The 27,903-nt window shown below is 43.0% G+C and overlaps 1 protein-coding gene across 1 annotated transcript in view; it reads right to left on the reverse strand.

Annotated features, from left to right (window-relative positions):
- Positions 1–2,072: 2,072 nt before the first annotated feature.
- The window catches only part of LOC146782848 (secretory phospholipase A2 receptor-like), a 64,849-nt gene continuing 39,018 nt past the window's right edge, over positions 2,073–27,903 (reverse strand). Inside the window, exons 2-6 of the mRNA XM_085638035.1 lie at positions 17,335–17,387; positions 15,749–16,093; positions 12,513–12,686; positions 6,362–6,730; positions 2,073–2,880 (exon numbers count right to left, since the gene is read on the reverse strand). Of these exons, the coding sequence (XP_085494161.1) occupies positions 2,873–2,880; positions 6,362–6,730; positions 12,513–12,686; positions 15,749–16,093; positions 17,335–17,371 (933 nt within the window). The 5' untranslated portion in view covers positions 17,372–17,387 and the 3' untranslated portion in view covers positions 2,073–2,872. The remainder of the gene's footprint in view (positions 2,881–6,361; positions 6,731–12,512; positions 12,687–15,748; positions 16,094–17,334; positions 17,388–27,903) is intronic.

Genomic DNA, 27,903 nt, shown 5'->3' on the forward strand with positions numbered 1-27,903 from the left:
TCACCGAATGACCTTCCTATTGATGAATAATTAAGCAGGACACATTTTATGAACCCCTGTGATTGGCTACAAACATAGGGATAACGGCCTGCAAGAAACAGCAGATCACTATCCCTTTGTTTGCATTCCCAAATGGAAAACTGTTTCTTAAAGGAGCAGCGGCTCCCTAAAGGAACCGGTGCTGCTTTAAAAATAAAAAAAACTTCCATTAGGGAAAACATCAGGGGTGGCAGACAGTGGTGGTAAGACACTGCCTACTCCCTGAGACTGTCAACACAACTCCCACAGGGACCCCTTTCCTTTACAAATTAGTTACCACATCCTTTTCAGGTGTTGGTAACTGTTAAATGGTTTATGACCTGAATTGCGGTCGCAAAACATTGATACATTGCATACTGAATTGTAATTTGTAAGAGAAATGAAAGTGCCTTTTATGCCCTTTCCAAACTGCGATTCAGCATGGATTGCAAAACCCACTGGAAAAGCGTTTCTGCTTGTAAAATGGGTTTATACATAAGAAATAGATATTTTGTGGTCATAAACCCAGTGATTTTGTGAACTGCAAAGTTTTCAATCACAATATCCTTTCTTACGTCTGGCTCTAATTGTTTATTAGGACTCTGATTTTTACAGGCAGCTGTTATGGACACAAGATGGAACAATATGTGGGTTGTGACTATAAAGAGGCATGACTACACTTCTGGCTATAACTCTCTCTGCTAGAAATCAACTGCCAAGACCCCAATCAAAATAAAACAGATATCTGAAATTTGATTTACAATATATTTTATCAACTTATTACATTTATGATGATATGGCTGGGAAATACCCTCAATCCCTAATTTTTCTTTTAGAGTAGTCGGAAAATACATGTTGCATATTATGGTGCAACCACTCGACCATGACAAGAAATGTGATTCAATAGATAAGATTTGAACTGTGGAACCCGACAACAGGGATTTAAATGCAATATCACCCAGCAAACAATTTACTCAATTTTACTGCTCTTTGTCAGATTGTTTGCCAAACACGGCAGCACTTGGAAACTGATGAAGTTCAGGTATTAAGCATGTTGTAAGCCCTTGAACATTTACCTTTGCTATTACACAAGGAACTATGAGGCCTAGTCACAACCTGCAGTTTGAAGTATGTGAAGTATTGCTACAACAGGACTACTCATGTACTACTAAATGCTATTCACCTATCTATAGTTGGAGACTCCTGCCGTACTTATATTTTCCAGGTGGAGATTTCAAACTCTGTGGCAGAGACCCCGTAGACATACGCCTCAGTAAATGTGAAAGAGTTAGTGGGGAAGCTCCTGGAAACTGGGGAATACTTACTACAAAATGGGAGGGGTTTAGGAAGGGACATGCTACTACAAACAACCAACCAATAAAGAGAAAGCCCTGTTCCTATTCACAAACTGCACTGCTCAATTACGACAGCCCTAAAGGTGTTAAACCACTAGTAAATGTACTCCAGTCCAGCCTTCGAGTAAGTTAAGCACCACACATGGCCACTTACAGGTACATCAACACACTCTGAAAGAAAAAGATGAGACTAGAAGCTGCAATAAGGCCTCATAGAAACAATTTTTAAATAATTATCATTATTTCAACATTTAAAATATATATATATTTTGTTTAATATAAAAAATGCACATAATTATTAAACAATTACTTTATTATTTTAAAATGTTGTCATTAAGCTAATTTAAAATAAAAAGTATATTCAACTTTTGCTAAAAATATTAACATAATTTAAATTAATTCAACACAAATGTTTAGCAAAATTTAAAACACGTTCAATAAAAATAAATGTTTTACTGTGGGTAACTTTTTTGATTATGCTTTAAAAAATAATATTCACAAATTAAATACACACATTTTAATTAATTAGTAATTTAATACATATCTAATCTAATGAGTTAATCAGTAACATTTTATTGAATTAGTTCTATGTTAGAAAATAAATATTAATAATATATTTAGTTAGTTTATATTTTATATCAAAATATTTTTTTTAATTTTCTTTAAATATGAACAAACTTTAAACATTTCCCTTCACTTTCTAATAGTCAGATCGATACCAGTAGCAGAAATCTCCACCTAGCTCTAAAAAGTTCCAAGTAGTAACTTTACACTCATAAATTCTGTTGTAGGAGGCTCCACCGGGTGTGGAGACATGCAAGTCTGCACTTAGGTGTAAATCTACACCCAACAATGGTAAATAGCAAAACAAATGTACATTTACACATAGGTGTGGTTATAAATATACGTGTGACTAAATCTACATGTGTATATTTACCTTTGTGAACTCTCCCTGCAATCTTCAGAAACTGAACTGTTTTAGCTTTCACTTGATGCACAGTTAGTTGTCATCTCTAAATGACCCATGCCGATAAGAACTCATTTTCAGACCCTGCCTAGAACCACAGTTTTGCAGTTTCTAAATGCTGTCAATAACTAGTGTTTGTATCACCTTACTTCTTTTCATGGTACATCTGAGGGATGGAAGATGCTAGGAATCAAATATGTGGCCTACAGATCACATCCTATGTTCGCTGGAGTCATTTAACTCAGTGAGCCTCCCTGCTGGAGGACATACTCCTTTAAATATGATCTTTTATTCACATAGAAAGATAGTCTGATATTCTGGTCCAGGTACCATGGCCCAGAATGCTTTTGGTTGATAATTGAAAACAATCAAAGAGTTCCATGTTGCCTACAGCTCTGCTCACGGGGTGGAGTTTGGGAGTAGGATCACGGTACTACTTCTCCTCACTTCTGTGTGTCACTCCTCTTTGATTTAAATGCGTTTTCTTCCCCTCCAGTGTAGCTTTTAAAGCTTCCTATTTGGCGCCATTATTTTAGCTAGCTGTAAAAGAAAAGACAGAAACAAATATAAGATCTTCTTATTGTTGGAATCTGATGGAGCGAGTACACACACCCATGCATGCATGTACACGTGTTTGCACACACACACACACACACACATATGATGTATATTCTTGAGACTCTAAATGTTGAATGTGGAGATGGAAGACAGAGCTGCCTAACTTCAAAGGCAAACACCAGGATATCTCTTCCATGGTTTTGTTTAATCTGAACTTATTTTTATTGTCCAGGCAAAATACTAACACTGCAATTGAGGTACAACTAGCAGAACAAACAACTGCCTGGAAGCCCAAGGACTGGGTGGTCTCTGGCTATTATCTGAAACATGTCAGTCTTATTGTTTCAAGATATTATCATTGATTTGGTTTCCTGGAGCTGGACTTGTCTAAAAGCCTTTCCATTTCTCAGAGTTTGCACTTCATCCTTCAGTCTGATTTGCCTGATCCATTAATCTAATTTCCTACAACTTTAAATTTTTATGTAGTGATGTCCTCTTCTCTTTTAGAATATATCTTGTTGTGTTGCATTTATTTAACAAGAGGTGGGCGTGATGATATCTGGACATTGGCAAGTCTCTCTATTGCGACGTAACCCAACCAATTCTTCAAGTATGCCTCGGACAAAGTCACAAGCTTTGACTGAATCCCTTTAGGATATCAGCAAGCCCAAGAAAAGTTCAAATAACCGAGCCAGGAAGTCAATGAGCTCTCTAAAGTTTGCGATGTTTAAAGCTTTGAAGGCACTGAAATAAATTTACAGGGTGGGCACATAGCCATCTTTAGGATTTTTTGATCCCCGGCGTAGACATATTTTGGGACTCCTTCAGGAACTACTTTGAATTATATGTTTAACTTTCAGAAACAGGGGCTTGGAGGAGCAGCCAAAAAATAAACCTGCCTGCATCCAGGAGCAAATAGTGCCTAAAGAATGCTTGAACAAGCACTGACAAATCCATTTCTCTTTGGGTGTGGATCTAAATTTTCAGTAATGCAATAACAACATTTTACATGGAATTTAGAGTTTAACCAGCCTGTTCCTACCATTTTAAGAAAGACATGTTGAGGGGAATATGGAAGATGTTTATTAGAAGAGTGCATAATCACAAAATAAAACATATGCATGTGGCTCTTGAAGTTGTAGATTTAATAGTCAGATATTCGTGATGATAAAAAAATTCCTCTTCACAACTTATATTTTTGATTCAATGGAAAAGTCAAAGCACTGCTCTGATGACTGCCTGATGAAAAAGATGGAGAGAAAGATAAGATTTTAGAGTGAGGTTATGAGTAATAGGGGCAAGGAAATGTAGAGAGAGGGAAGGGGATGCGAGATGGGGGACAGATAGAGATGAGGTAGGGAGAGTTAATGTATAAAGAGAGGCAAGTTAGCGGTAGTGGTAAAGAGAGGTAAAGGTAGACACATAGAGAGGTGAAGCAGTCAGAGACATTTGGTGAGATGCAACCATCTCTAACGAGAGGCTGATGATGTAGGAAGAGGGGCAAAATGAGAAGTGAGGCTAAGAAGGATAGGTCAAGTAATGAAAATAGGGAGGCAGAGAGAAAAGGTGAAGGATAGAATGACAAATGAGTTATAGAGATAAAAGAAGTGATGTAGTGACACAGGTGAGGTAGACCAAGAGCTGAAATTACCTGCGAAAGAGTAGGGAAGAAAATATTGGTAGACAGAAAGATATAGACAGAGATTCTGAATGGAAAGATGCATAAAAAGAGAGGTAGACAGCGAGGTGAGCTAAAGAGCGTACGTTGAAATATAGAAGCTACAGGGACAGATTAGAGATATCAGGTAATGATAGGTAATGATAATTAGAGATAGAGAAAGAGAAGCAGTGAGAAATGAGTAAGATAGTGAGAGAGTTGAGGTACAGGGATCATACATAGAAAGAGAAGGGGAAATGAAGAGCTGAAAGCAAATGTATGGAGAGATAAACTGAGATGTTAGTGCAAAGGAGAGAGGGCAGAGGGTGTTGAGGCTGCAAGAGGTGTGAGAGAAGGGTACAGAAAGGCAAGGTATAGAGTAATATGAAGAGATAGAGAGCGGTAAAGAGAGATGAGTTTGGAAGTGAATAAGATGGAGGAAAGAAATGGGTGATGTGAGATGGAAACAGAGCAGTGAAGAGCAGAAAGAAGGGTGAGGTAGAGGGAGGTTGTGGAGAGATAGAGATGTTAAATTAGGCCCAAAGAATGGTCTAGTGAGAGTGAGAAAGAAAGAGAGGTCATGAGAGAGATGTCAGGCAGAGTGAGGTGAGATAGAGTGTTGACGTATAGGAATTCACCGTAGGTACATAGAAATGTCAAGATATGTAGAGTGAGAGATGATATTAAGAAAGAGGCATGCAACGTTAAAATAAGTGAGGCAGGGAAAGAGAGGTTGATGGTAATAGAAAGAAGTAGCATGGAAGCAGAGAGATATAGGTGTAAGTTAGAGACAAGTGGAGGCAATTAGTGACTAGGGAGGTAAGGAGATTAGGTACAACATCATAGATGGATATAGAGGAGGAGTAGAGAAAGTAGAGGAGTAAAGCGACGGAGAGTTAAAGAAAGAGGCATGGTAGACAGAGGGGTTTACAATAAGTTGAGAGAGAACTAAAGAGGAGAGAGGTAGGATGGATTAAGCAAGGAAAGAAATTGTGGTTTACAGAAAGGGAGAGAGTATGATTTAGGGATAAGTACAGTGAGACTGAATCATTCTCTGCAGTGAGAGGAACTGAGGCTGAGCTAGAAACTGGTATGAAAGAGAAAGGGAGAGAAAGGGAAAGAGGTCATTTTGAGGGATCACTTTATAGGGAACCCCTTGGAAGTTGGGGGTCCAGTGCAATTGCCCACAATGCCTTAAAATGTCTCTAAATTGGAGCGTCTCCTGAATATCAAAACCACAATATCGATGGGACACAATATCAAGTACCGAATATTGAAAGTAAATATCAGCCCATAAGTAAGTGCTGATTTTCTATGCCCAACTCCACATATATGCAACTACGCAGTAGATATATTTGCAAGGTCCTTAGAGGTGGAAAAAGGACTAGTAAATCTATACTTCCCTATATGCACTTACTTTTTGATTTGTTGTTGCTCGATATTCTGTCTCCGATATTCTTGTACCACAAAATTGCTAGTGTTGTTATTCAGTAGTGCAATCCTCTATATGGGTATTCAATTGTATAGCCATTCGATGTCTCTCCGAGCCCTTATATTTTACCTCACATGTTTTTGGGGTTTTCTTTTAATGAAAGCCATTCAAGCACAAAACATCATGCACTGAAGTATTTAAAACATCATACAACTTTCAAAAGTGCTAGGGAAGGGGTTTCATGTGTTTTCCCACAAGTCAGGCTGAAGCTCAGGGCACTGTGAGTGCTACAGAAATGCTGGTGGTGTCCATAGATGTCAGTTATCAGCAAGAGACCTTGAGACAAAGTGACCCTGTTCTCATGCTGCGATTACCTGAAAAACAGATGAAGGGCAGTTTTACTCTGCAGCACTCATCTTGCCATGTGAAGTTCCTTCCAGGTGCTCTGGATACCATGCCACAATTTTCTGAAAGGGGTGTACTCGGCTTCTTCTCTCCCCAGAAGCTGAAGTCAAACACAGCTTGGTTGACCCAGTACCAGTATCCGTAGAGCCGGTTCTTGTGGAGTCCAATCCAGACTCCATAGGCAGTATCTGGATAAATGAGCAGTTTGGATACGGCCCACTGGACTTCAACCACAGGAATGCTGGCCAGGTCTGTGTATTCCACTATGCAATGATTACGTGCCTCATTCCATGTCATCCTCTCCAGAATCAGATGAAGAGTGTATGAGGTACACGTTCCTGCACAGAGAGAAGAAGCATTGCAGATCAGATCATTATAGCCACAGAGCAGGTACGCAGAAGGAATATTTTTTTCACTTCAAGTATTTAACGGCTACTGCGAATGATGAAGAACCAATAGTATCTCACCTTAGTTGACTTAGGTTAAAAATGCAAGGAACTTGCACTTCAGTGATCCCGCAAATAGGCTGTGCCTCTTTAGTACACTAGGATTTTTTGATCGCCATGATTTTGGACCTTTACTGTGGGCGAATCTCACTGCCCGAGTTTCACTCACAGTAATTTCATGGTAATGGCACCCAGCTTGTTTACCATAAGTGTCTGCCTTTTAAGATAACGCTGCTGTGGCGCATCTAGGGTAAGGAACACGGAATCTGTTACATGTGTGGACTGCACATTAGAGACTACGTTCCAGCACAGCCTTTTAGCTGTACACAGATAACATGCCTGTGGCAGTTTTAAACTGCTAATTTGACCTGACAATTAACCCCTTTTAAATATTAATGAATCACAATTACATAGGCCTTATTGCCCATAAAGGTAGGGTGCATGGTACTTAAAAGTAGGACATTTGGACAGAGTAGAATACTGGGCTATATTGTTACATTTAATAAATGCTAAATTTGGTGTGGTAGCATCTAGAGAAGTAATTAAAGGACTCATTTTTATAGTTATTCAAAATCCAATTTGATGTGAAAAAGTTACCATTTTCCTGCCTAAAACATACAAGCATTCATCTGTCACTAGCAGCTGGATGTGTCCTCTGTGGTGAGATGTGGATTGCTCCCAGAGACAGGACAAAGGGCTTGGGTGTGGAGAGGTGCTGGCCTTATCTTGACAGGATGACCTGGGGTCTATACCCAATCACTAGTCACACTTCAAAGGGGCCTACTCTGTTTGTGTTGTTTGCTTACTCTTGGTTCCCCAAGGAGGGGCAGGGGCATCACCCATGTACTTTTGGAGAGTTGAGGGTGCGGATGGGAATTTAGTAGCCCACCCAAGATTGATTGCACAAATTAACCCTATATCTACCGGGTCCTAGGATGCATGACCTGGGGAGACCTTTCACCATATTTTAAATATTCACGGAGCTAGGGCTGGGTGCTGTACACCTCAGACGTATTGGGACCCCTAATCGTTCATTCTATGGATGCGTTTTGCAACCTGAAATGATTAATGAAACAACTTGACACAACAACAGGTATTCTTAAAAGGTTACCGTTTTCCTGACTACGGGGCATATTATCAAGGACGGTGTTAAAATTATCGCCAGTTTAGCAGCAGAAAACTGCCGCTAAAACGGCGATAATGGGCTTGATAATATGCCCTGGAGAATTCCAATAGAAGCCCATGTTCACACCAGAACATGGACTTCTATTGGAATTCTCCAGGGCATATTATCAAGCCCGTTATCGCTGCTTTAGCGGCAGTTTTCTGCCGCTAAACCAGCGATAATTTTTAATGCCGTACTTGATAATATGCCCCTAAATCATGTAAACATTTAACTGCCACCTGGAAGTTGGATGGCTCCCCCTGTGGTGAGATGTAGATTGCTCCCACACAGAGGCCAAAGGTCTTGGGTGTGGGGAGGTGCTGGACTCCTCTTGACAGGATGGCCTGGAGGATGTGGCCAAGAACTAGTCACATTTCAAAGAGGCCTACTCTGTCAGATGCAGATGAACCCGACTCCAGCCCTGACCCCTTCCTTGGTCCATCTAGCCAACTTGGCTCCAAAACCAGTTGGAGGAGGAGCTGCCCCAGAAGTGGTTTGAAGTCAATCAATCAATCAATCAGGATTTATAAAGCACAGTAAATAACCCATGAGGGTCTAAAGGCGCTGGAGTTTCTAGCTGCTGCGCAGTGCTTGTTCATTTGAGCAACCGTGTCTTGCGACCTCTTCTGAATTCCTGGACCGATGCGGCATTCCTCAGGTTCAGGGAAAGGTAGCTCCAGGCTTTGACCACCAGGTGAGAGGAGGAGCATCCTCCACTGTTGGATCGGAGGATCCGGGGGGTGTCTGCGAGGAAAGGGGAGGCAGAGCGCAGGTGTCTGGTTGGTTGGTGGAAAGGTCATTTGTTTGTTGATATATTCTGGTCCTTTGTCATGCAGGGCTTTGTATGCATGGGTCAGCATCTTGGACTGGTAGGGCCGAGTTCAGCAGGCCAACAAGGGTCATTCCAAGGCAAGGTGTTGTTCCCAAAGATGAGGATTTCTGTCTTGTCGAAGATGAGCTTGAGACAGTTGTCCTTCATCCAGTCGGTGACGTTCTTCATAAATCTGTGGAAGTTAATTCTGGTAGCAGAGGGGTCTTGTGGCAGTGAGAGGATGAGCTGGGTGTTGTCGGCACAGGAGATGATGTAGAGTCTGTGCGATCTACCGGTGCTGACCAAGCATACGTGTTGAAGACAGTGGGGTTGAGGGGCAATCCTTGTGGGACGCCACAGATGGTCTCCTTGGGTTCCGAGGTGAATGATGGAAGACGGATTCTCTCGGTTCTTCTGATGAGTTATTAGGCGATCCATGTGAAGACGTCTCCCTGAATTTCAATCTGGTGGAGTCTGTTGATCAGGATGTGGTAGGAGACATTGTTGAATGCGGCTGATAGGTCCAAGAGGATGTGGGCGGTTGTGTCTCTGCAGTCTAGGAGGGCCCTTATGTTGTGGGTGGCTGCAATCAGGGCTGTCTCTGCTGTTGTTAGCTCGGTATCCGGATTTAGAGGGGTCCAGGAGATTGAGGTGTTCCAAGTATTTTGTGAGGTGCAGGTTGTTTGCCTTTTCAAGAACCTTCGCTGGAAAGGGAGCAGGGAGACGGGTCGGTAGTTCTTCAGATCTGCTGGGTCAGCAAATGGTTTCTTCAGGAGGAGCCTCACTTCTGCATTTTTCCTGTCCTCAGGGAAGTAGGCAGTGGTGATGGAGGTGTTCAGGACTTTCTTGAGCTCCTCCCCATTTGTCTTGCTGCAGAGGTTGAAGATGTGGTAGGGACATGGGTGCGTGGGGGCTCTCAAGCGTACAGAGTTCACATGATGGAGATTGTGGCTTGAGTTACGAGAGGGTCCCAACGTGTGAGCAGGTGTTCGGGGTTTGTGCTCATGGATGTGAGTATACTGATGCTGTTGGCAGCCAGGGGTCGGGGTTTGAAGTTATCGTAGATGGCTGAGATCTTGTTGGGGAAGAAGTCTGCCACAATGTCACACAGTTCTTGGGAGGGTGTGATGTCATTCCCAGTGGCTGCAGGGTTGGAGAACTCCTTCATGACGGTGAAGTGATCCTTGCTGTGGTTTGGGACAGGGTAGGGGGATGATGTGGCCTCCTAGGACTGGCCAGAGGTAGTTGGCATCTAGAACTTTCCACCCACACTTATAAAACCCTGCACAAGGGAGAAACAGAGAGAAAAACCCTGGATCTGGATGGCAATAACACCAGACTCATGGACAGCTGGAAGAAGAAGCCACCTGATTCCCCTGGTGGACAAAAGACTTTGCCTGCAGCTGATCCCTTAAGAATGGATGGGTCTCTCCAGCGCCACTGGCACTGGCCACCTTATGCCCCCTGAGGACAAGTTGCCCTGCAAGACGGCCATGAGGCTTTAGTGCATGGTCAAGTCAGGCAGAGGAGGTGGCTAGTGCCCAAGATCAACAAAATCGGCCCAAGTGGGCCAGACTTATGCATAACGTACCTTAAAACGGAAAATGAAGCGCATGGGGTTCAGCTGCTATTTTCTAACTTTCCCCTGGGAAAGTTGACCTGGAGAGACTTTTCCCCATATTTTAGTATTCCTGGAGTTGAGGCTTGGTGCTGTACAGTTAAGGAGTATAGGGACCCTTAGTGGTTGGTCCTACAGCTGCATTATGCAGCCTGAAGTGCTTAATGAAAGACTCTGACACATTTTCTTTGAATTTTAGTCTTCATTTGAAGTATATTGTTCACAATGAATTTTTGGTGAACATTGCAATGCATCTATTGTTAATGAAAGCTTCTAAAACATGATTACGGTTTTTATTAATGTGGTGACCCCTTGCCAAAGCCAGTAGCCTTGCCCTATATATTGCTATAATGACCCCTTAACAAAGTCAATAGGTTTGCCGTATATTTTAATGTAGTGATGCCTGGACAGACCCAATAGGCTTGCCTTATATTTTGGCTTGCCTTATATTTCAGCATGGTGACCCCTTGACAAACCCAATAGGCTTGCCTTATATATTGTTGTGATGACCCCTTGACAAAGTCAATTTGCTTGCCTTATTTAAAATAACCCCCCCCCCCCTATATTATAATATGGCACCTGGTAGGGGCGTATTATGATTATGGGGGCTCATAATCCATAGGGGTCAAATGTGGTTTGAAAAGGTCACCAAATGTATTTCCATCTACCTTTTTTTTAATATATTTGTAAATTAATGCGTAGCATTTAGCAGAGTGTGTGTGTGTGTGTGTGTGTGTGTGATAAATGTACTTTTCCTTTTTCCATGAAAAAGCACTGACAGGATAATCATTTGAGTGTCATAATTGAGTGCCCATTAATAGAGATTACTAGCCCACACCACCTCTCTTAGTAGGCCTTGGTCTGCTCTGCTGCACTGTCCTGAGAGGGCTCAAGTGCTGCAATGGGGTACTTGGTTCCCAGCAAGAAGTAGTTGCGGCTCGCACTACTCATGGGTGGAGGGGCAGGGGGGTCACGCAGGGGTTACCACAGGGGGGGGGGGGGTTAAAGAAAAAGAAAACTTACCTGACCCGGTTCCCGCGCCGCCTCTGCTTCTGGGCCGGGTCCCGCGTTTTCCTGAACAGGAACAGGCAAGCTCCCTCCCCTCTTGGAAGCCAATCACAATGCTGCAATGGCAGCGTTGTGATTGGTGCGGATAGCGCCCAGCCGGGCACCTGTGCGGAGGCCATTTCTCTATGTAGGCTGCATGCAGCCTACATAGAGAAAATGTAAAGTGTGCATGACTCTGTCAGAGCACCATCAATTCTTTGCACGATTTCAATCAAAGCCTTTCACTACCATCATCAATAACAGTAAGCCATTCTTCAGCACATGAAATGTGAAAAAATGTGTTGACTGGATTTAGTACCATAGGACAACATAGAACAGTTATGCTGTTAATCTTCTACACTATTCTGTTCTTTTCATTTAGTTACTGTAAACCTGTGATCAGAAAGTTACATAAACTTCCAATCAATTTCATCAAAAATCCTTTAGTGAGTTTATCTCCGATTATGGGTGAAAATTCTGAAACTGATGGTGTTTGTAAATACATGTCATCTTATTTTAATTTGACTAAGACTTGTTCTACATCTCTTATTAATCTGACATTTTTTCTGTGAACTCCCTTACTTCTGTATTCTCTATGTTTTCCAAATCAGAGGGTAATTTATCAACCGTCATTTTTTAAAACAATTCTACAGCTGTCTCTTGTTGGGACATTTTAAATTGTACATCCTCATCAGGAATCTGATATGTTCTCCACATTTGTCTAACCTTAAAGAACAGATCACCAAATGAGGGGAAGAATAGCCAGTGGAACCAGTGACATGTAAGGTCTCGAAATCAACCCTGATTGGTTGACTTGCACATCAATTTGGTGCCACAATATGACAGAAGAAAGTTTGCAATGTTTTCAAATAGGGAGTATCTTCTGCCATCTTCTTCCAGATGTCCTCTGCCCACCCATTTCATTGGACTAGTACTGCTTTTGTTCAGAGTTTGACCCATGCAGCTGGTAAAACAAAGTTCACAAGCACAGCTGACTGGCCACCACTTCCAGGAAAGAGGTTAGGGAATGTACCTGTGTTTGAGGAGTTTGTTCCAAGTCCATAGGGATTTCCAAATGAGATTCCATTTAGTGCTTCCAAAAGTGAGGACAAGCTGTTATTGGTTGGTCCTGCAATAAATGAGTCACTGCTTGGGTAAGAAGATGTGTTATTTGAGGACTGGGCATTAGCGGCTGGTGCTGCTGCATCTGTTGAGAAATAAACATATTTGCCCATATAAGGTATTCATATAAGAGATTCAGAACATGCATCTTGGAAACCTTAAGACTGAGCAGAATGATACCTGTTACATTGAATCAAATTCATCATGAAATGAGATCAAACATTTGGAGTGTGAACTGTGGCTTTAATGGAGTATGACTGCCTGCCCTTTTGGGGTTCTGTGCTTCTGTTCCAAACTTTTTTGAAAAACACAAGCCTGACCTGATCCTAACACATCAATGCCAGATAGTAGAGCCACATACTATATTTGCTCAAAGGCCCTACAAAGGTGTTTTCCCCGAGACTCCACAAATACGTCTGACAGGCCTGATTGGCTGCTCCTTCTCCTGTCCGTCTCTGCACCCCGTCTTTCATCAGGCATTCTGAAAACAACTTACAACTTGCCTTAATTATGATTAGGGTATCCTATTTTGGCTTTAAACCTGTAATAACTGATAACTTATGAGGGAAACACCCTAAACAGTGTAAATATATAAACACTGATACAGACCTGGAAAACCTCAAACTAAACTGCCATTCAAAGAAAGGGAAGTGAGAGATCATTAGTAATTTTTAGTTCTTCCTGAAGGGGCCAACACAATGTGACTTTGTTGTACAAGTTAGCAGCAGGACAAACTGGTCTGAGGTTATTCTGCTTGAGTTTTGTTGTTGTTTAGGGATGTCACTGAAATATTTTTTCTGCTCATTGCTTACTCTCGTTTTGTGTCCTTGGGTAAAAGGTGCAGCTTTAGAAGCATGTTTAGGACTATTCTAATTATTTTATACACTGTAGAGAATCTGGAGATATTAAAGTGATAGTTGATATTTTGACAGTGCTTACTTTTTCACTGATTGGTGAATTATCTGGCTCATAAGAGTCTTGGCCCATAAGTTCTATCACACTCAGTGGGTTAAACTCTTTGATACATCATCCCCCTTTACAAACAAGTCAGTATTGATAGCAGGTCAACTGCCAACCACCTTAGACTTTAAACATTCAATGCAAAGTGCAGTGGGAGGTACTTGTGAAAAGAGTGCTATCACGGTGCACATGGGATAGTGGTGAAAACATGATGCAGGACTTTCCACATACCAACAATGTATATGATATGTGTGGCTGCAAGGTGTATCATTGTTATTTGTGTTGCCTCCAGCTAACCCTGGCACTTTACTGCTGGGGTTTTTGAGCCTATAGTTACAATGTTAACAGCAAACGTTCAAGTTCCAAAATGCAATGTGATGTGTGTTAAAACTTAAAGTGTGACATTTGCCGTTGCGGGCACTTGGCAGCTGCAAATGTCAACACAACAGCAGTGCCACCTTAATGTAATCGGGCACAGTGTCGGAACAGAAGTGGTGATCATGCTTAAAGCATCCTTTCAGGTGCCTTGGGATGAAGAGCTACAAATTAATCTGATGTAATTAAAAATTGTAAAGGTTTCATAAGGTACTAGGCCTTTGTCAGGGTTGACCACCCCTATAATGCCATAATATGTAGCACAGAGTAGGGGAATGGCCCACATATGTGTCCAGGAATTTGTTTATTTAAACATTTGAATATAGTACTCTTACCCAAATAGTCCATTAATAGTCCTGTAATGCAGACAGAATCCTGACAGGGTGAGTGTGAGAAGTAATGAGATGTGAGAGAGGATAATGAGACGTGAGTGAGAGTTCAATACACAGACTTTCCATGCTTAAAACAGTCTAACATAAGTCCATTCGACACGCTACCAATGGGAAGACTCTACATACCCTGCATTCATTCTCCTGTAAATAAAAAATGTGCAAAATAAACCTGCAAAAAACAACATGTTTTCTAAATACTGGGAAACCAGTTTCTGTCTTGTTTGGGGATTAGGCAGCCGAATAAACACCAATAAACACCTATTTGAAAAGGTTTGGAAAACACTGAGAAAACACCACTGAAATAAACAGAAATTAAACACTGAAAACAGGACAGCCTACTTATGATGTGCTGCACCTCTGACCTGATTTGATTTAGCTGTCTGTAGCTTCTATGCTAGGATCTCTTTTATGGTTAAGCTCCAACTGTATAAATCTTCCACTTATTTGCTCATTCTACCGCTTTTTTAGAAGGCCTGCCATTTCACTTACACACAATAATCTCTATTCACGTCTGTCAGTGAGGAGCCGATATGACACATTGGGCCTGATTCACCAAGGTAAACTCACAGGTTTGTGTATTCACAGACTACAAGTTAATAATAGGTTATGACTGCGGCGACTCTGCAGTCGGAGCAAAGAACTCCGCACTCAAAAAGATTGGCCATCCCTATCTTTGTAAGAGCGTAGTTCTCTGCAGTCATAAACTTGCTATTAATTTGTAGTTTGTGAATACAAAATAAAACTGTAAGCTTACAAAAACCTTTGCAAATCATTGCCAGTGAGTCCAAATCAAGCTGGAAATCCCTGCAGAGTGTTGATTTCCAATTCATGCATGGAGACTTTGCACTCCTCACATCAAGGATTTGCAAAATCCCTGGACATGGGATGCAGTATCAGATGTCTTTGTAGTGTTTTGGAGGGTAGGTAGAGTATCTCCTCAAGTTATGCCACACTGTAAGCCTGGTGCCCTCTCCTTGGCCTTGACTTCAAAAACTCCTACAAGGGCTGGAAAGGCAATGATGGTCTCACAGCCCCACCTCCTTTCCAGACCCCACCTATCCAAGGTCTCCTCCCGCCCCTAATCCCCAGATCTGAATTACTGAGACAAAGTGTAATCATATTTGTAACTTCCTGGATAATGATATACTGCATAGTACTCTGATTAATGTAGTTTTTGCCCTGTTTGTAACACAATGTGGCTCTTATATATTTTTTTATTTTGATGTATCTATTGTCTGTAAGTCTGCGTTCAGCTTTTTATCTTGCCATAAACTGTTTAACTTTATGTTACTTGCGATGGCTTATGGCGGAAAGGGCAGTGTGACGACTCTTGTCATCGCTGCCAGAAGTTGAGAGAAACAAGTTCATCTAATGACCCAGGCATGAGAGGCTGCAGGTTGAATCCATCACATATTCATACCAGTAGAGCAGAGAAAGAAGTAATTGTTCAAGCAGTTTTCACTGTGCCATTTGCCACTCGCCAAGGTGCCACAGGACAAAATTGTGTTCCGTTCGTTTGATGCCCAATTTGTGTAGGAGAGGCTTGTTCCACTTGTCCACTTCCAGTCATTAAACCCAATAGTGTACAATCCAATCCAGACCTCGTTTCCCTCTGAAACGCTGACAGCCAGGGCTTGTTCAGTGCCATTGCGGATGGTCATCAGGTTTCCACGGAGGTCATTTCTACAATACTTAGTGGCTTGTTGAAAATCTTTCTTGGCATTAACAAGAACATGGCCCGTCTCGGTGATGGTCAAACAGAGAGCTAAAGTTGGGAAGTAAATAAAGTACACATTAGAGGAAAGGGCGGAAAAATAGGTTTATCAGGGGTCAGTCAGAAGAGAAATCTGATCTGACAACTATTGATGATCAGAGAAAGGATAAATGAAAGCTGTCAATTAGAAGGAAAGAAATGTTTAACAACAGTCAGAGAGAAGAGCAATACAATCAGATAACAGCCAATTAAAAAAGAGAAGACCAATTCAGCTGCCAATTAAAAGAGAGAAGACCAATTCAGCTGCCAATTATAAGAGAAAGATAAGCCAGCATTTGTCAATCAGTAAATAAATGAGAATTGACAGCTATCCACCAGAATATTATGGTAGTCAGCAGCAGCCAACCAGAAGAGGAGAAAGTCTAACAATTGTTAATTGAAATAAAAGGAAAGTAGACAGCTTTCTGGTAGAATAATAAAGAGATCCACTACCTGTAAATCTAGCAAACAATCTGAAAACACCTGGGGCCAGATTTACTAACCTTTCATGCAACCCAGTGCAGCAAGGCAACTTTCTGTGCTGCATTGCGTGAAAGGGAGAGAGCAGAAATGTGTCACTTCTGCTCTTCCATAATGCTGGCACACTTCAATCAGCCTAGCGCCTATGCAGGCACCCTTGCACCATGGAGCAAGGGTGTCTGTGTTACAAGGAGAATTGTTTTTGTGCAGGAAGGAACACCTTCCTGCACAAAAACAATCTCTCAAGGCATTTTCCTCTTTCTATGCGTTGCTTTATTTTTTTTTACAAAGTCACGCAAGGAGGCACAAATTGCCTCTTGCGTGGATTTGTAAATATTCACTAGCATTGTGCATCATGGATGCCCCACAAACGTGGGGCAACCATGGCGCAAAATGTTAGTAAATCTAAGCCCAAGGTCTAACAGGAGACATTCAGTAGAAACAAAGGAGGGCCTGATTGTCTACATCAAAAATGTAAAACAACATCTAAAGATGTCAATACAAAGAAAACTCAAGATTTGCAACTATTGCTCCAAAGGAAGTGTAGCTTTGACAGCTGTCAATGGAAAGAAAAAGTTCACAAAGTTGTCAACCATCAACTACTAATCACAAAGTATAGCAGACAACTAAACAAGGCCACGCTCCAAACCAACCTCAAGCTGAGATGTCTTACTCCACTAATCAATGACAAATCACACGATATTTTAGCAGACCACATAACCTTCTGTCTTTTGGTGAGGGTAAGAGGTTCAATACACAATACATCCACTTACCCATAGAGCAGGACAGAATCAGAACCCAGGACGCCATCTGCAGTCGCCCGGAGCTAAACAAAACAAAGTAGACAAACGTTATATCCCCTGCAAGCGATGGGTTGTTAGATAAACCATCAAGCAGTACATCCCCTCCCTGTAACTCAGAAAGTGTCCCACTATAAAGACCAGCTTAGTAACCTCTAAGTCATACCTACCCTTCCCCCACCAACACCAAGAAAGCATCAACCACAGAACAGTCTACAGGGCCATATATGCTAAATATCTGTCACTAAATTCTGGTTGCAAACTGCAAGCAGAACATTTTTCAACCAGTACACAATGTTATGAACCAACCTATGTACCCATACTTTGGTTTATTAAATTCCAATTCGAAGAGGGTCATAATCCAACCTGTCTCATGAATATTAATGAGGTAGCTACCTGATTGTGACACACTCTGATTGGTGTTAGTCACTGGGATAGTGATCTGCTAGTATCAGCATACAGAAATGTCTGTGATTGCCTTTAAATAAAGTCAACTTTTTTTTAATACAGACTATTTTTCCTAAAGAAAATTGTTTTGTGTTTAAACTGCAGTTGTCCTCTGGACCACTGTCTACTTTCAAGCAAACTTTCTTTTTTTATGCTAACAAAGGGGAAGGGTCTGATTTCCATTTTGCAAATGGGTTACCCTCCCAACTGGAGAGGAGGCAACTTTTCAACATTTTGGACTGGATTGTGGTCGTAATACATCACATATGATTTGGTATTTAGAAGGCATGCCCACAAAATGACCTTTCCAGCCGCGCAACTGAATATCAGCCCCCAGAATATCATTTTATAAGAATATCGTGGGCAGACTATACCGGGACAAAATATCGAAAAGGAAGTGCTTATAGGTAAGAATAGATTTAGTATTCATAACTCCACATCTACGTACCTTGAAGATATATATATATCGCCATGGTACATGTATGTGGAATTACGTATAGAAAATCTACACTTACTTGCCTGTTGATGCTTTAGCTTCAATATTTTGTTCTTGATATTCTATGCCATTTATATTCTGCTTTTGATATTCAAAGTGGTAAGAAAATGCCCTTTTTGCATGATCATGCCCCACTTTTTGCTAGATTTTGTTTGCTGATGTATGGACTCTGAACTCTGGGGCGCTGCCATCCACCCATATGTGCTCGGACCCTTAAAAAACCGGTATAATTGACTAATCCCTGAGTGGCATATTTAATTTACATATGACCCTAAAATATAGCACTCTGTGTACTCAGGCCCTGTAAGTTAAAAGTCACTAGTGGGCTGCAGCACATATTGTGCTACCACTATAATGACAATGCTTAGCATGTCTTCAGGACAAAAGAAACCTTTTGCCAAGCCTACACTTTAAATGTTAGTATTTATAAGTCACCCCTTAAGTAAGCCCTAAATGCCCACAGGGCAGGGGCCTGGAATTTAAAAAGCAGGATATGTGTGTTTAGGTTTTACATGTCCTGGCAGTGAAAAATCCCTGAAGTCATCCTTCACTATGGCGAGGCTGGCTCTCTCAGAGATAAGCACTGGGTTACATTAAAACACCTTATAATCTATGATGTCAGTTCTGAAATAGCGAGACAAATGGTTTAAGGACTCAAATTATTAGCAATTTGAACACCAATCTCATGGTCAGGTTGGATTTGAAATTATTATTTTCAAAATGCAATTTTAGAAAGTTGGCCTTTTTCTCCTAAAACCCTCATGTAACTTTTTCAGAGTAAATCTCCAACTGTTACACAGCAGCCTGCTTCCTGCAAGGAGGTGTGAATTGCTCCCAGGACAGGGAACAAATAGGTATTTTGATGGGGGAGGTGCTACCTCCCCCTGATTAAATAGTCTGGGAGATGTGCCCAACAACTGCACAAAGGGCATCCCCGTCACAGGTGGATTATACTCACACCTACACCTGGCATTTCCATTGTCCAAGTAGTCAGGCTGGAACCAATCCCAGTGAGGAGAAAAACTGTTTCTGAAAGGGAGGGCACGGGGAGTTTCTCCTTACCCTAGACACACCTCAGGTATGGGCCCAAGCCCTGACCAGGGGAAGAAAGGTTCTGCCATGTTGGATTTTGGCAGAGCAGGGAACTGTTGGATTGCCTACAGTCAAACCCAGAACATGTCAAATGGAGTAGTGTTACGCAGGGTATTTCTTACTAATTGGTCAGGGGGTTTCGGAAACCCACAAGCAAGTGCCAGGTATAAACGTTGAACCGCCTGGAACTTCCTTCAGAAGACCTCTTGACCAGTAGAGGCTGCTACTGACCAGAGGTGGTGGACCGGGGGATGGAGGAAGGGGAGGAAAATTATAATTAAAAAAAATTCACTTACCTTTTCTCCGCCGACTGCCGCCTCTTCATTCTCTGTCTTCCTCTCCACTCGGCAGGAAGCACCCACCCTGCCAAAATCCCCTGACCAATCACAACACTGCCTTAGTAGCGTTGTGATTGGTCTGAACGTCATGGTTCCGCGCTCAGACAGGGACTGGCAGGCTCTGCATGTTCTCCACCTAAGCTGTAATGTAGCCTGGGTGGACACCATGCAAAGAGCGCATGACGCTTTGGCTGGCCCGAGAGGGCTGTTCAAAGAATCATGCACACTTTAGGTACAGCTACCACTCCTTCCCCTGTCACGAGCGGGGAGCTCAGCCCCGCGCCTCCTGGCTTCAGCTGAAACCTGAATGCAAAAAACAAAATGATATTAACCCTTTCGATGCGCATGACGGAGCGGTTCCGTCATGCGCATCGGTCGCGCTGACGGATGACGGAACCGCTCATTCACGGCCCCGCCCGCGCAACGAACCTTCAGCACGGCGCGGTAATCCGCGCCGCGCTGAAGGGGTTAACAAACGTTATCATTGTATTTATTGCATTCAGGTTGCAGCTGAAGCAGTGAGCGACGCTCCTCCTCCTTAGTGGAGGAGCCGCCACTGCTTTCTTTGACCTGTGGAAAACAGAACAAGGACTGCTACTGAAGTTGAACCTGTGGAGAGAAACCCCAAAGGCTGGACCTGCTCCCACTGGTACTGAGGACTGAAGAGTGGACTCCAAGGGCTAGATGGAAATCCTCCGGTTAAGCTCCAGGTAAACAAAAGCTGCAAGAAGCCCAACGACCCTTTCAAATACCAAATAAGTATGGGATTACACTCCTATTTAAGGAGTCAGCAAAGGTTTACAGATTCTTAAAATGGGATTGGCACACTAGAATAAGTATTTTTGCAGTCACAAACTCCAAACCAGGGAGTTTGTGATCATAAAAATGCTTTGTACATTTGGCCCACTTCCCTTCTAACAATAGTTCAAAGCTCTTACTCCCACAAGCTGCAACACAGAGTGGCTGCCAATCCCCAATCTCCACTTAGCTAAATTAAAGAATAAATTATGCACACATTCCTGTTGGAAAGTGTAGTTAATTGTCTCCCTTCATACTGAGTTATGGTTAGATGAAAAGTCATAAGTTTAAAGGAGGTAGCTTTCTGGCATTGACCAGCGCAATCAATCAGGGATTTATACAGAGGGGAAGCTGCTTGCAGCTGAGACAAAGAGTTCACATAAAGTTGACATGCCAGAGGAGAGAAAAAATGATGTGATTTCCAAAATATGCAAGAATAGTCTGGTAAATTGTAGCTTAGACTCAATTAAACATAGTACAAACTCTTTGTATATAAGTAGAGCTCCCGGTTTTATGGTATTTATTTTTTTAACATTTCCGTCTGTATTTATCCATATTTATTTTTTTGTCATTTTATCTGTATATATCCGCATTTATTTTTGGCGCAAGCAAGATAAGACTCTGGAGCTAGTATTTTTCCACGTATATTTAAATAGACCGTGCACACGGTTGTTATAGGTTTAGCTATATTTATATATAAGCCAATTTAAGTGAATACGATACATTCGTGAGCTGCTGCTGTGTTACAATAATGAAAACACTAGGTCACTAGCAATTCTTATTAGATGTAAACACATTTAGGGGCAGATTTATAATAACTGACGCATCCCTGCATATCAGCAGGGATGCGCCAGTTATTTTGCGCCCCAGCTCTGCCATCATGGATGCGCCGCATTTATAATGCGGTGCACCATGGGGCAAAAACGGCACAGATGCGTCACACATCTGTGCCGTAAAAGTGGCGCATTGCTGGAGTTGCGTCGCAGGCGCGACGCAGCTGCAGCAATGGTCTGGGGGGCCCTCTCTTGCTAATGCTGCATCAATCCTTACGCCTGCTTCAAGCAGGCGCCGGGTTTTGACGCAGCATGGGCTCAACAGTGACTGAGTGAAATCTTGTAGATTTCACTCAGCCACTTTTAGGAGGCGTTCCTGCGCCGGAACGCCCCCCCCGCGCCGGAACGCCTATATGTGGCGCAGAGCTTCACAACGTGACGCATCTCCCAGATGCGTCACGTTATGAATACCCCGCACCATGGCGCAGGATTTGCGCCGCCGCTGCATCACAAAAGTGACGCAATGGCGGCGTAAATGAGGCGCAAGGGCCTCATAAATCTGCCCCTTAGACTTTAGACGAGTGCACCTGTGCACTGTCAGTGACCTGGCCAAAGAAGGCATGAAAGAGCTGACAGTTTTCATGATAATTGAGATATTATGGGTGCCTCCTTGCTCTTATTGCAAGTTCCATGCGCCTCTCTACAGCATGCTCTGTGGTGCAAGTTGCTGTCCAGAGCTGAGCGAGCGAACATACTCCTTTGGGGCAGCGGGCTCTTATTTCTGACCACCAAGGATCTATAATGTATCATGCCAACACCTTTGTCTTTTCTCCGCCTACTGTGTTTATGCTGCCGGTCTTTTAGCCCTTTTTGAGTCACATTCAAAAGATGTATTTTTGTTTTTCAAAGTGACTCAGGGCCACTGGTCAGGAATTTGCCTGTAGCACTTCCCAGTGTTCCATAGGAGCACGAGAGGTAATCGAAAGCTCTGCACCGACGCTGCCTCTCAGTCACCAGACCTCGACTCTGCCCTGAAGCGAGATAGTAGTATCATCCGTTTCCGACAACAACTAGAGTGCATCTAAGGCTTCATCGATTTATTTTTTCCCCTCCACCCCCGCGTACTGTGGCTCAGCACACAGACTGCACCCTCCATAAGCTTTTCCGTCAGAAGGCGTCTTTGGAATGGCACGTTGTGGCTGACCGACCAGAAACTGAATGGAGATTGGTGGTGCTTGCATACCTAGCACAGTACGTCATGGTGATCGCCTGGATGTGGCCAGTGTTAAAACTCTAATGCTTTTTCAGTTTCATTGTAGCGCCCGTTGCAACTACAGAGTCCTTTAAGTGCGAGGAGCCCAGGCTTGGACAATATATTTGCAAAGATCCGGAAATAAGTTACACAACACAAGAATCATTTAAATGCGCAAATTATACAGCATATGCTCCATGTTATCCAGCTCCTAATATTACTTGCAAGGATGGGATCCAAATGGCAATGAGACACGTTTTACATGGGGAAAAATATCGGATTTTACAGGCCCATACCGTGCCGTAACGTAAATGGTTACTACAGAGCAAGACTTAATCAACTGACTATTACCAACGAACATTTAGAAAAACACAGATGAATCCGTGAAAATCCAAACATGTCTAAGGATAAAAGGGTCGCAAAACCACACGCGCAGCTTCTACAGGAAAATGGAAGTTCTTATGGTTGTTACTTTGGCAGAAGCACTCTGTGTACAGAAAGTATTTTTTGTCCTTTTAAGGAGCAGCGATTGGAAAAACTTTACTGAGGGGTATTGGTAGAATATGAAATTCATTTTCAAAATGACAGTTTCAGAATCTTTAAGAACTAATGCCATGCCAAATAATTGTATGTTTTGTTCGCAGGCTTCCACTCTGTCAACTTGAACAAATCCTTACGTATCAGTTTCTTCATTGTATAGGCTCAAGCATAAACATTGTTTATTTTAGTGTGGGAAGCCACGGACTTACAGAACAATGCTATGAATATGAACATAATTTAATTTACAATCTTTTGTGTAAATATTGTTTATAGGTGTTAACTTCTATGTTGTGTATTGCTTTTAATAAATAAGTTTTCGAGACCCAGTGACCATTTGGTTAATTACTTATTATTGCCACACTTCCAATAAGCAGTTAAAAAAAAAAAAGAAGAAAATAACTGAAGCCACAGGTAAGAGATAGGATTGAACGAGTTTTTTAATGCTTTGTCACCCTGCCGATCCTCACAATCTATCCTGCAATCAACTCATCTCTACTGGTCTTGCATTAGCTACTTAGCGCGTCCCCAGCCTAAATAAAGAGCAAACAGTGAAACAAAAGGGCTATGGAGGTCAGGCCAGAGGTCAATACAAGACCCTCATTGGAACGAATTTCCCGCGCATAACCAAAGATTAATGGCCCAGCAGGTGTTAATGTGGGCAGTCAGAAACTGAAATCAGGAAGAGCGGCGCTGCGAGGTAACCACTTGGCTGGAGCACGGATGGCCAAACAATTCTCTGATTTCAGTTTGGTCGTATTTTTCCATTTCTATTTATAAATACAGACGGAACAAAAATATTTTTCCGTCTGTATTTATGTGTAAAAATCCGTTTAAACGGAAATCCGGGAGCCTTATATATAAGCTACAAAAGGCAGAAGTCAGAATCACACCAGCAGAGGGGGTAGGCACAGTCATATGGGTGAAGATGGCATTTATATTGCTCCAACCCACAGGCACCTCACATCTGTGGGGGTCGATGAGTGATCTCACTCCCTAAATGGGTCACCTTGAGTGGTGGAGTCTCTTGCAGGGTGGTGCCAGGTGCTGTTGTGGTGTGGAGTGTGGCAGTTTCATCTTAAGGATTTTTGGAGCCCGCGCTAGACATATTTTGAGGGTCCTTGTTCAGAACAACTGTGAATGTTATTACCTATTTTCTGCTAAGTCAAGCCAGCATGGTATCCAGCAAACTTTCAGACATTAGGTCGCTCAAAAATAGTTGAAAAATACCTTGGCAGGGGCCATAACAATCCTTAAGATGACTTTGGGCAAAAAGAGATGCAGGTAGAGGTAGGCAGAGAGGAGAGAGGTTGACTTACAGAAATTGAGAGAGGCAAGACAGAGAGAATGTTCACTTTCCCATTAACACCTTAGAAGGTTGGGGCCCTGGGCAGGTGCCCACTTTGCCCATTGCTAATAATGCCTCTGGGAGTTTGTATGACTCTTGGCACTCGGTCATGCAACTATGCTGCATACTCTTACAGCCCAAAGGGGGCAGCCTTTGGCTATGCACCATAGGCTGAAGTAGCCCAGTGGATCCAGCACCCTAAAGGCATGGCCCATACCTGTGCCGCTGGGCCTGGACACAGCCGGTGCTTTCAGTCGTGCCATTTGCCCAGTTCACTGGCAATCTGAGCATGGCCTTGAGATATGCCCAGTGGCACAGGGTGTGGCCTTCAGCCATGCCTTGCATTGGGGTAACTATAGCCCCCGCAGCCCCTCAGTGCGGGGTTCCCGAGCTCCATGTGGCCCCTCTGGCACTGTGCACGGGCAGGACTGAGAGCTCCTGACTGGTTCCAGAGAGTGGGGGGCTCCCTCCATGCACTTTGCTGGGGGTCCCCGCAATTTTGTTACGCAACTGATGCACTGCACCCAATCCGGCAACCACCAGAGAGTTCTGCACACTGGATTAGGCCGCACCTGTTGCCAGGCCTCGGCCCTCCCCCAGATTTTGGAGCACAGGAACCGGCTATGCCCAGGTTGTGCTTGGTGAACTCCCACCCATGTGTGAGTGATGGACGAGAGTTTTGAGCGTCTGTATGTTTCACGCCCTAAGGTTATGGAGTCACACCTGATTTAACATTGGATCTGTGTTGTTGTTTCTCTGTTTGAGCACACAGTTATGTTTGTGAAAGCCTCTGTTTCACATTGTACCTCAACTGGTGAACGCATCATCTTTGCAAGATTTCTTTTGTACCCAGTACTGACACCCAGTCAACCTTAGCCTCCCTGTAGTTTTAGTTACGGGCAGTGGGCTCTTTTAATTTTGAAACCCTTTACCTTGCTGAAAGTCGGGGGGTATTTGCTGCTGCCGCCAGCTTATGGGTGGTGGGGAGTTGTTTCTTCCCCGGCCACCTTTCTCCACCATTATAAAAGACTATTGAAGACAAAATATTTGCCAGGGCAGCCAGCACAATACCGGGACGGCTGACTGTTCTCCTGGGCTCTTTCACCCTTATTTTTAGGTCTCGCTGAGTCAGCGCGCATAGGCTGCTCGGAGAGACTTTAGTAGGTGAGTTTTCAAAGTGCTGCTGGCTGGCGACAAGCTTGCATTCACGCGAGCGTGCACGCGCGAACCGCCAGCCTTCAGCACCATCTGTCTTTTCTCTTGCTTGCTCCCTGCCTCCGCCCCTCCCCCGCTTTTGTGCTTTCAAGCGTAAGCAAATTAACATGATGCAGCATAACATAATAGCTACTGATATACACCATTTTTATTCTGCTAAAACTTCAGAAATCCAACAATAATTTAAATCCACTTGCAAATACAACATACTGGGCGAATGCCACGCTCATGCCTGGATGCTTGCATTTGCAACAGCACCACTGCCCCCAGAGGACAGAAAACAAACAAGCAACTCAAAATAACAATACGAGTTATGTTATGTTCGTTGTAAGGACATATACGAGCAGGAGACTTGAATACTGCTTAGCCCTCCACAGAATACAAGAAAGAGAGGTTTCTTCTGCAAGCCAATAGGCAAACAGCATCTCTGAATTTTACTAACTCTTTGTCGAAATCATCAATAAAATCGGGCTACAGCGCAGAAAAATCTACAAACTCTCCTTTGGAAGTGTAAGTTGCTCCATCGCCATTACACTTTTTTTCCTTCTGGATTATTGTATGCGGGTGGTGACATGAGAAACGCAAACTATTTCATCTGCAGGATGCAATACACAAATACATCAACATTTCTACACAACACATATCTCGAAATCGAACTGAAATGATGGCTCCGTAAGTTAAATGATCACTGCTAATATCTGCACTGCTCTGCAAGTCAAATGTTCAAATCCCTGCAAAACAGACAGCCTTTGCGCCTTTCGAGGTCGGCACTTTGATCACCATTAATCTGGTATAGTAACACTGCGCATTTGCAGGGCTTACAAACGGGAAAACAACACATATACAAACAACCACACACACAACCACACACACACAACCACACACACAACCACACACACACAACCACACACACACAACCACACACACACAACCACACACACAACCACACACACACAACTACACACAGCCACACACACAAACACACATACAACCACACACACACAACCACACACAACCACACACAACCACACCCACACACATAAACACACACAACCACACACACACACAACCACACACACACTCAACTACACACACACTCAACCACACACACAACCACACACACACAACCACACACAACCACACACACACACAACCATACACACAACCATACACACAACCACACACAACCACACACCCAACCCCAACCACACCCACAACCACACACAACAACACACACACAACCACACACACAACCACAACCACACACACAAAGGGAAGAGACAACTGCAGCAGAACCTTCAGCTCGATCAGGACAGCAGAACCACCGGAAAAGGAACCCCTCGGCACGACCTGGGCAGCAAGAAGTTGTCACTGGAGACATTGTGATCCTATGAACAATAGCGTCATCAATGATCTAATCCAAACTGTAAACTGTGACAAATAACATCTCTATATATTGCAGTACCACAAAAACAGCAACAAGCATTGGCATAGTCAATAGGTCTCGCCTTTGGGACCTTATAAGTGTTTTGCCATGCAACAGTTGCATAACTAAATACTTATAAGGTCCCAAAAGCGAGACCTATTGGCTATGCCAATGCTTGTGTCGTAGGTGATAAAAACCTTCCATAGCTGACAGCTGACCCCCCCCCCCCGAAGCGTTGTACACTGCATCAGTCAGCTGCTCTGGGTCTTCTTCATACGGGTGCTGGAGGCCCAGGACTGCCAACCGCTGCCCTGGTATCCTGTTAGAAAATCCCAAAATCCCAAAAGGACATTGGAACAATATTTTATTTAAATTATTTGTATTTTTGTCTTATCGCACAACAGCAATTAATGACATTAGCATTGCTGCATTTTCAATTGAACCTTCTTCCGCTTACATCCCCCTCTCATACATTGTCTTCTCATGCATATATTTCTCATAGCAGCAGAGTAAAACAGTGGAGCAGCACCTAGCTGTCTAGGGCCTTCATCTCCCTCTATAAAAGGAAGGTGGAGGGGTCCCAACAAACAGCCCCACCCTCACACCCAGGCACCCTATTGGCAAATCTCAAAACCACACTGGCTCAGCTGTTAGCTGCCTCAAGTCTAATTGAGACTAAAAAACTGAGCCAAAAGCATCCAGAACAACACACTGCACCCACCACTGTGAACATATTATTTTAATTGATCCCTCGGGTCTCATACACTGGAAAACGTTAAAATGCCCATTTACCGAACAACACATGCTGGGGGCCATTTGT

Source organism: Triturus cristatus, chromosome 12 (assembly GCF_964204655.1).
Source record: "Triturus cristatus chromosome 12, aTriCri1.1, whole genome shotgun sequence".
Classification (NCBI taxonomy): domain Eukaryota; kingdom Metazoa; phylum Chordata; class Amphibia; order Caudata; family Salamandridae; genus Triturus; species Triturus cristatus.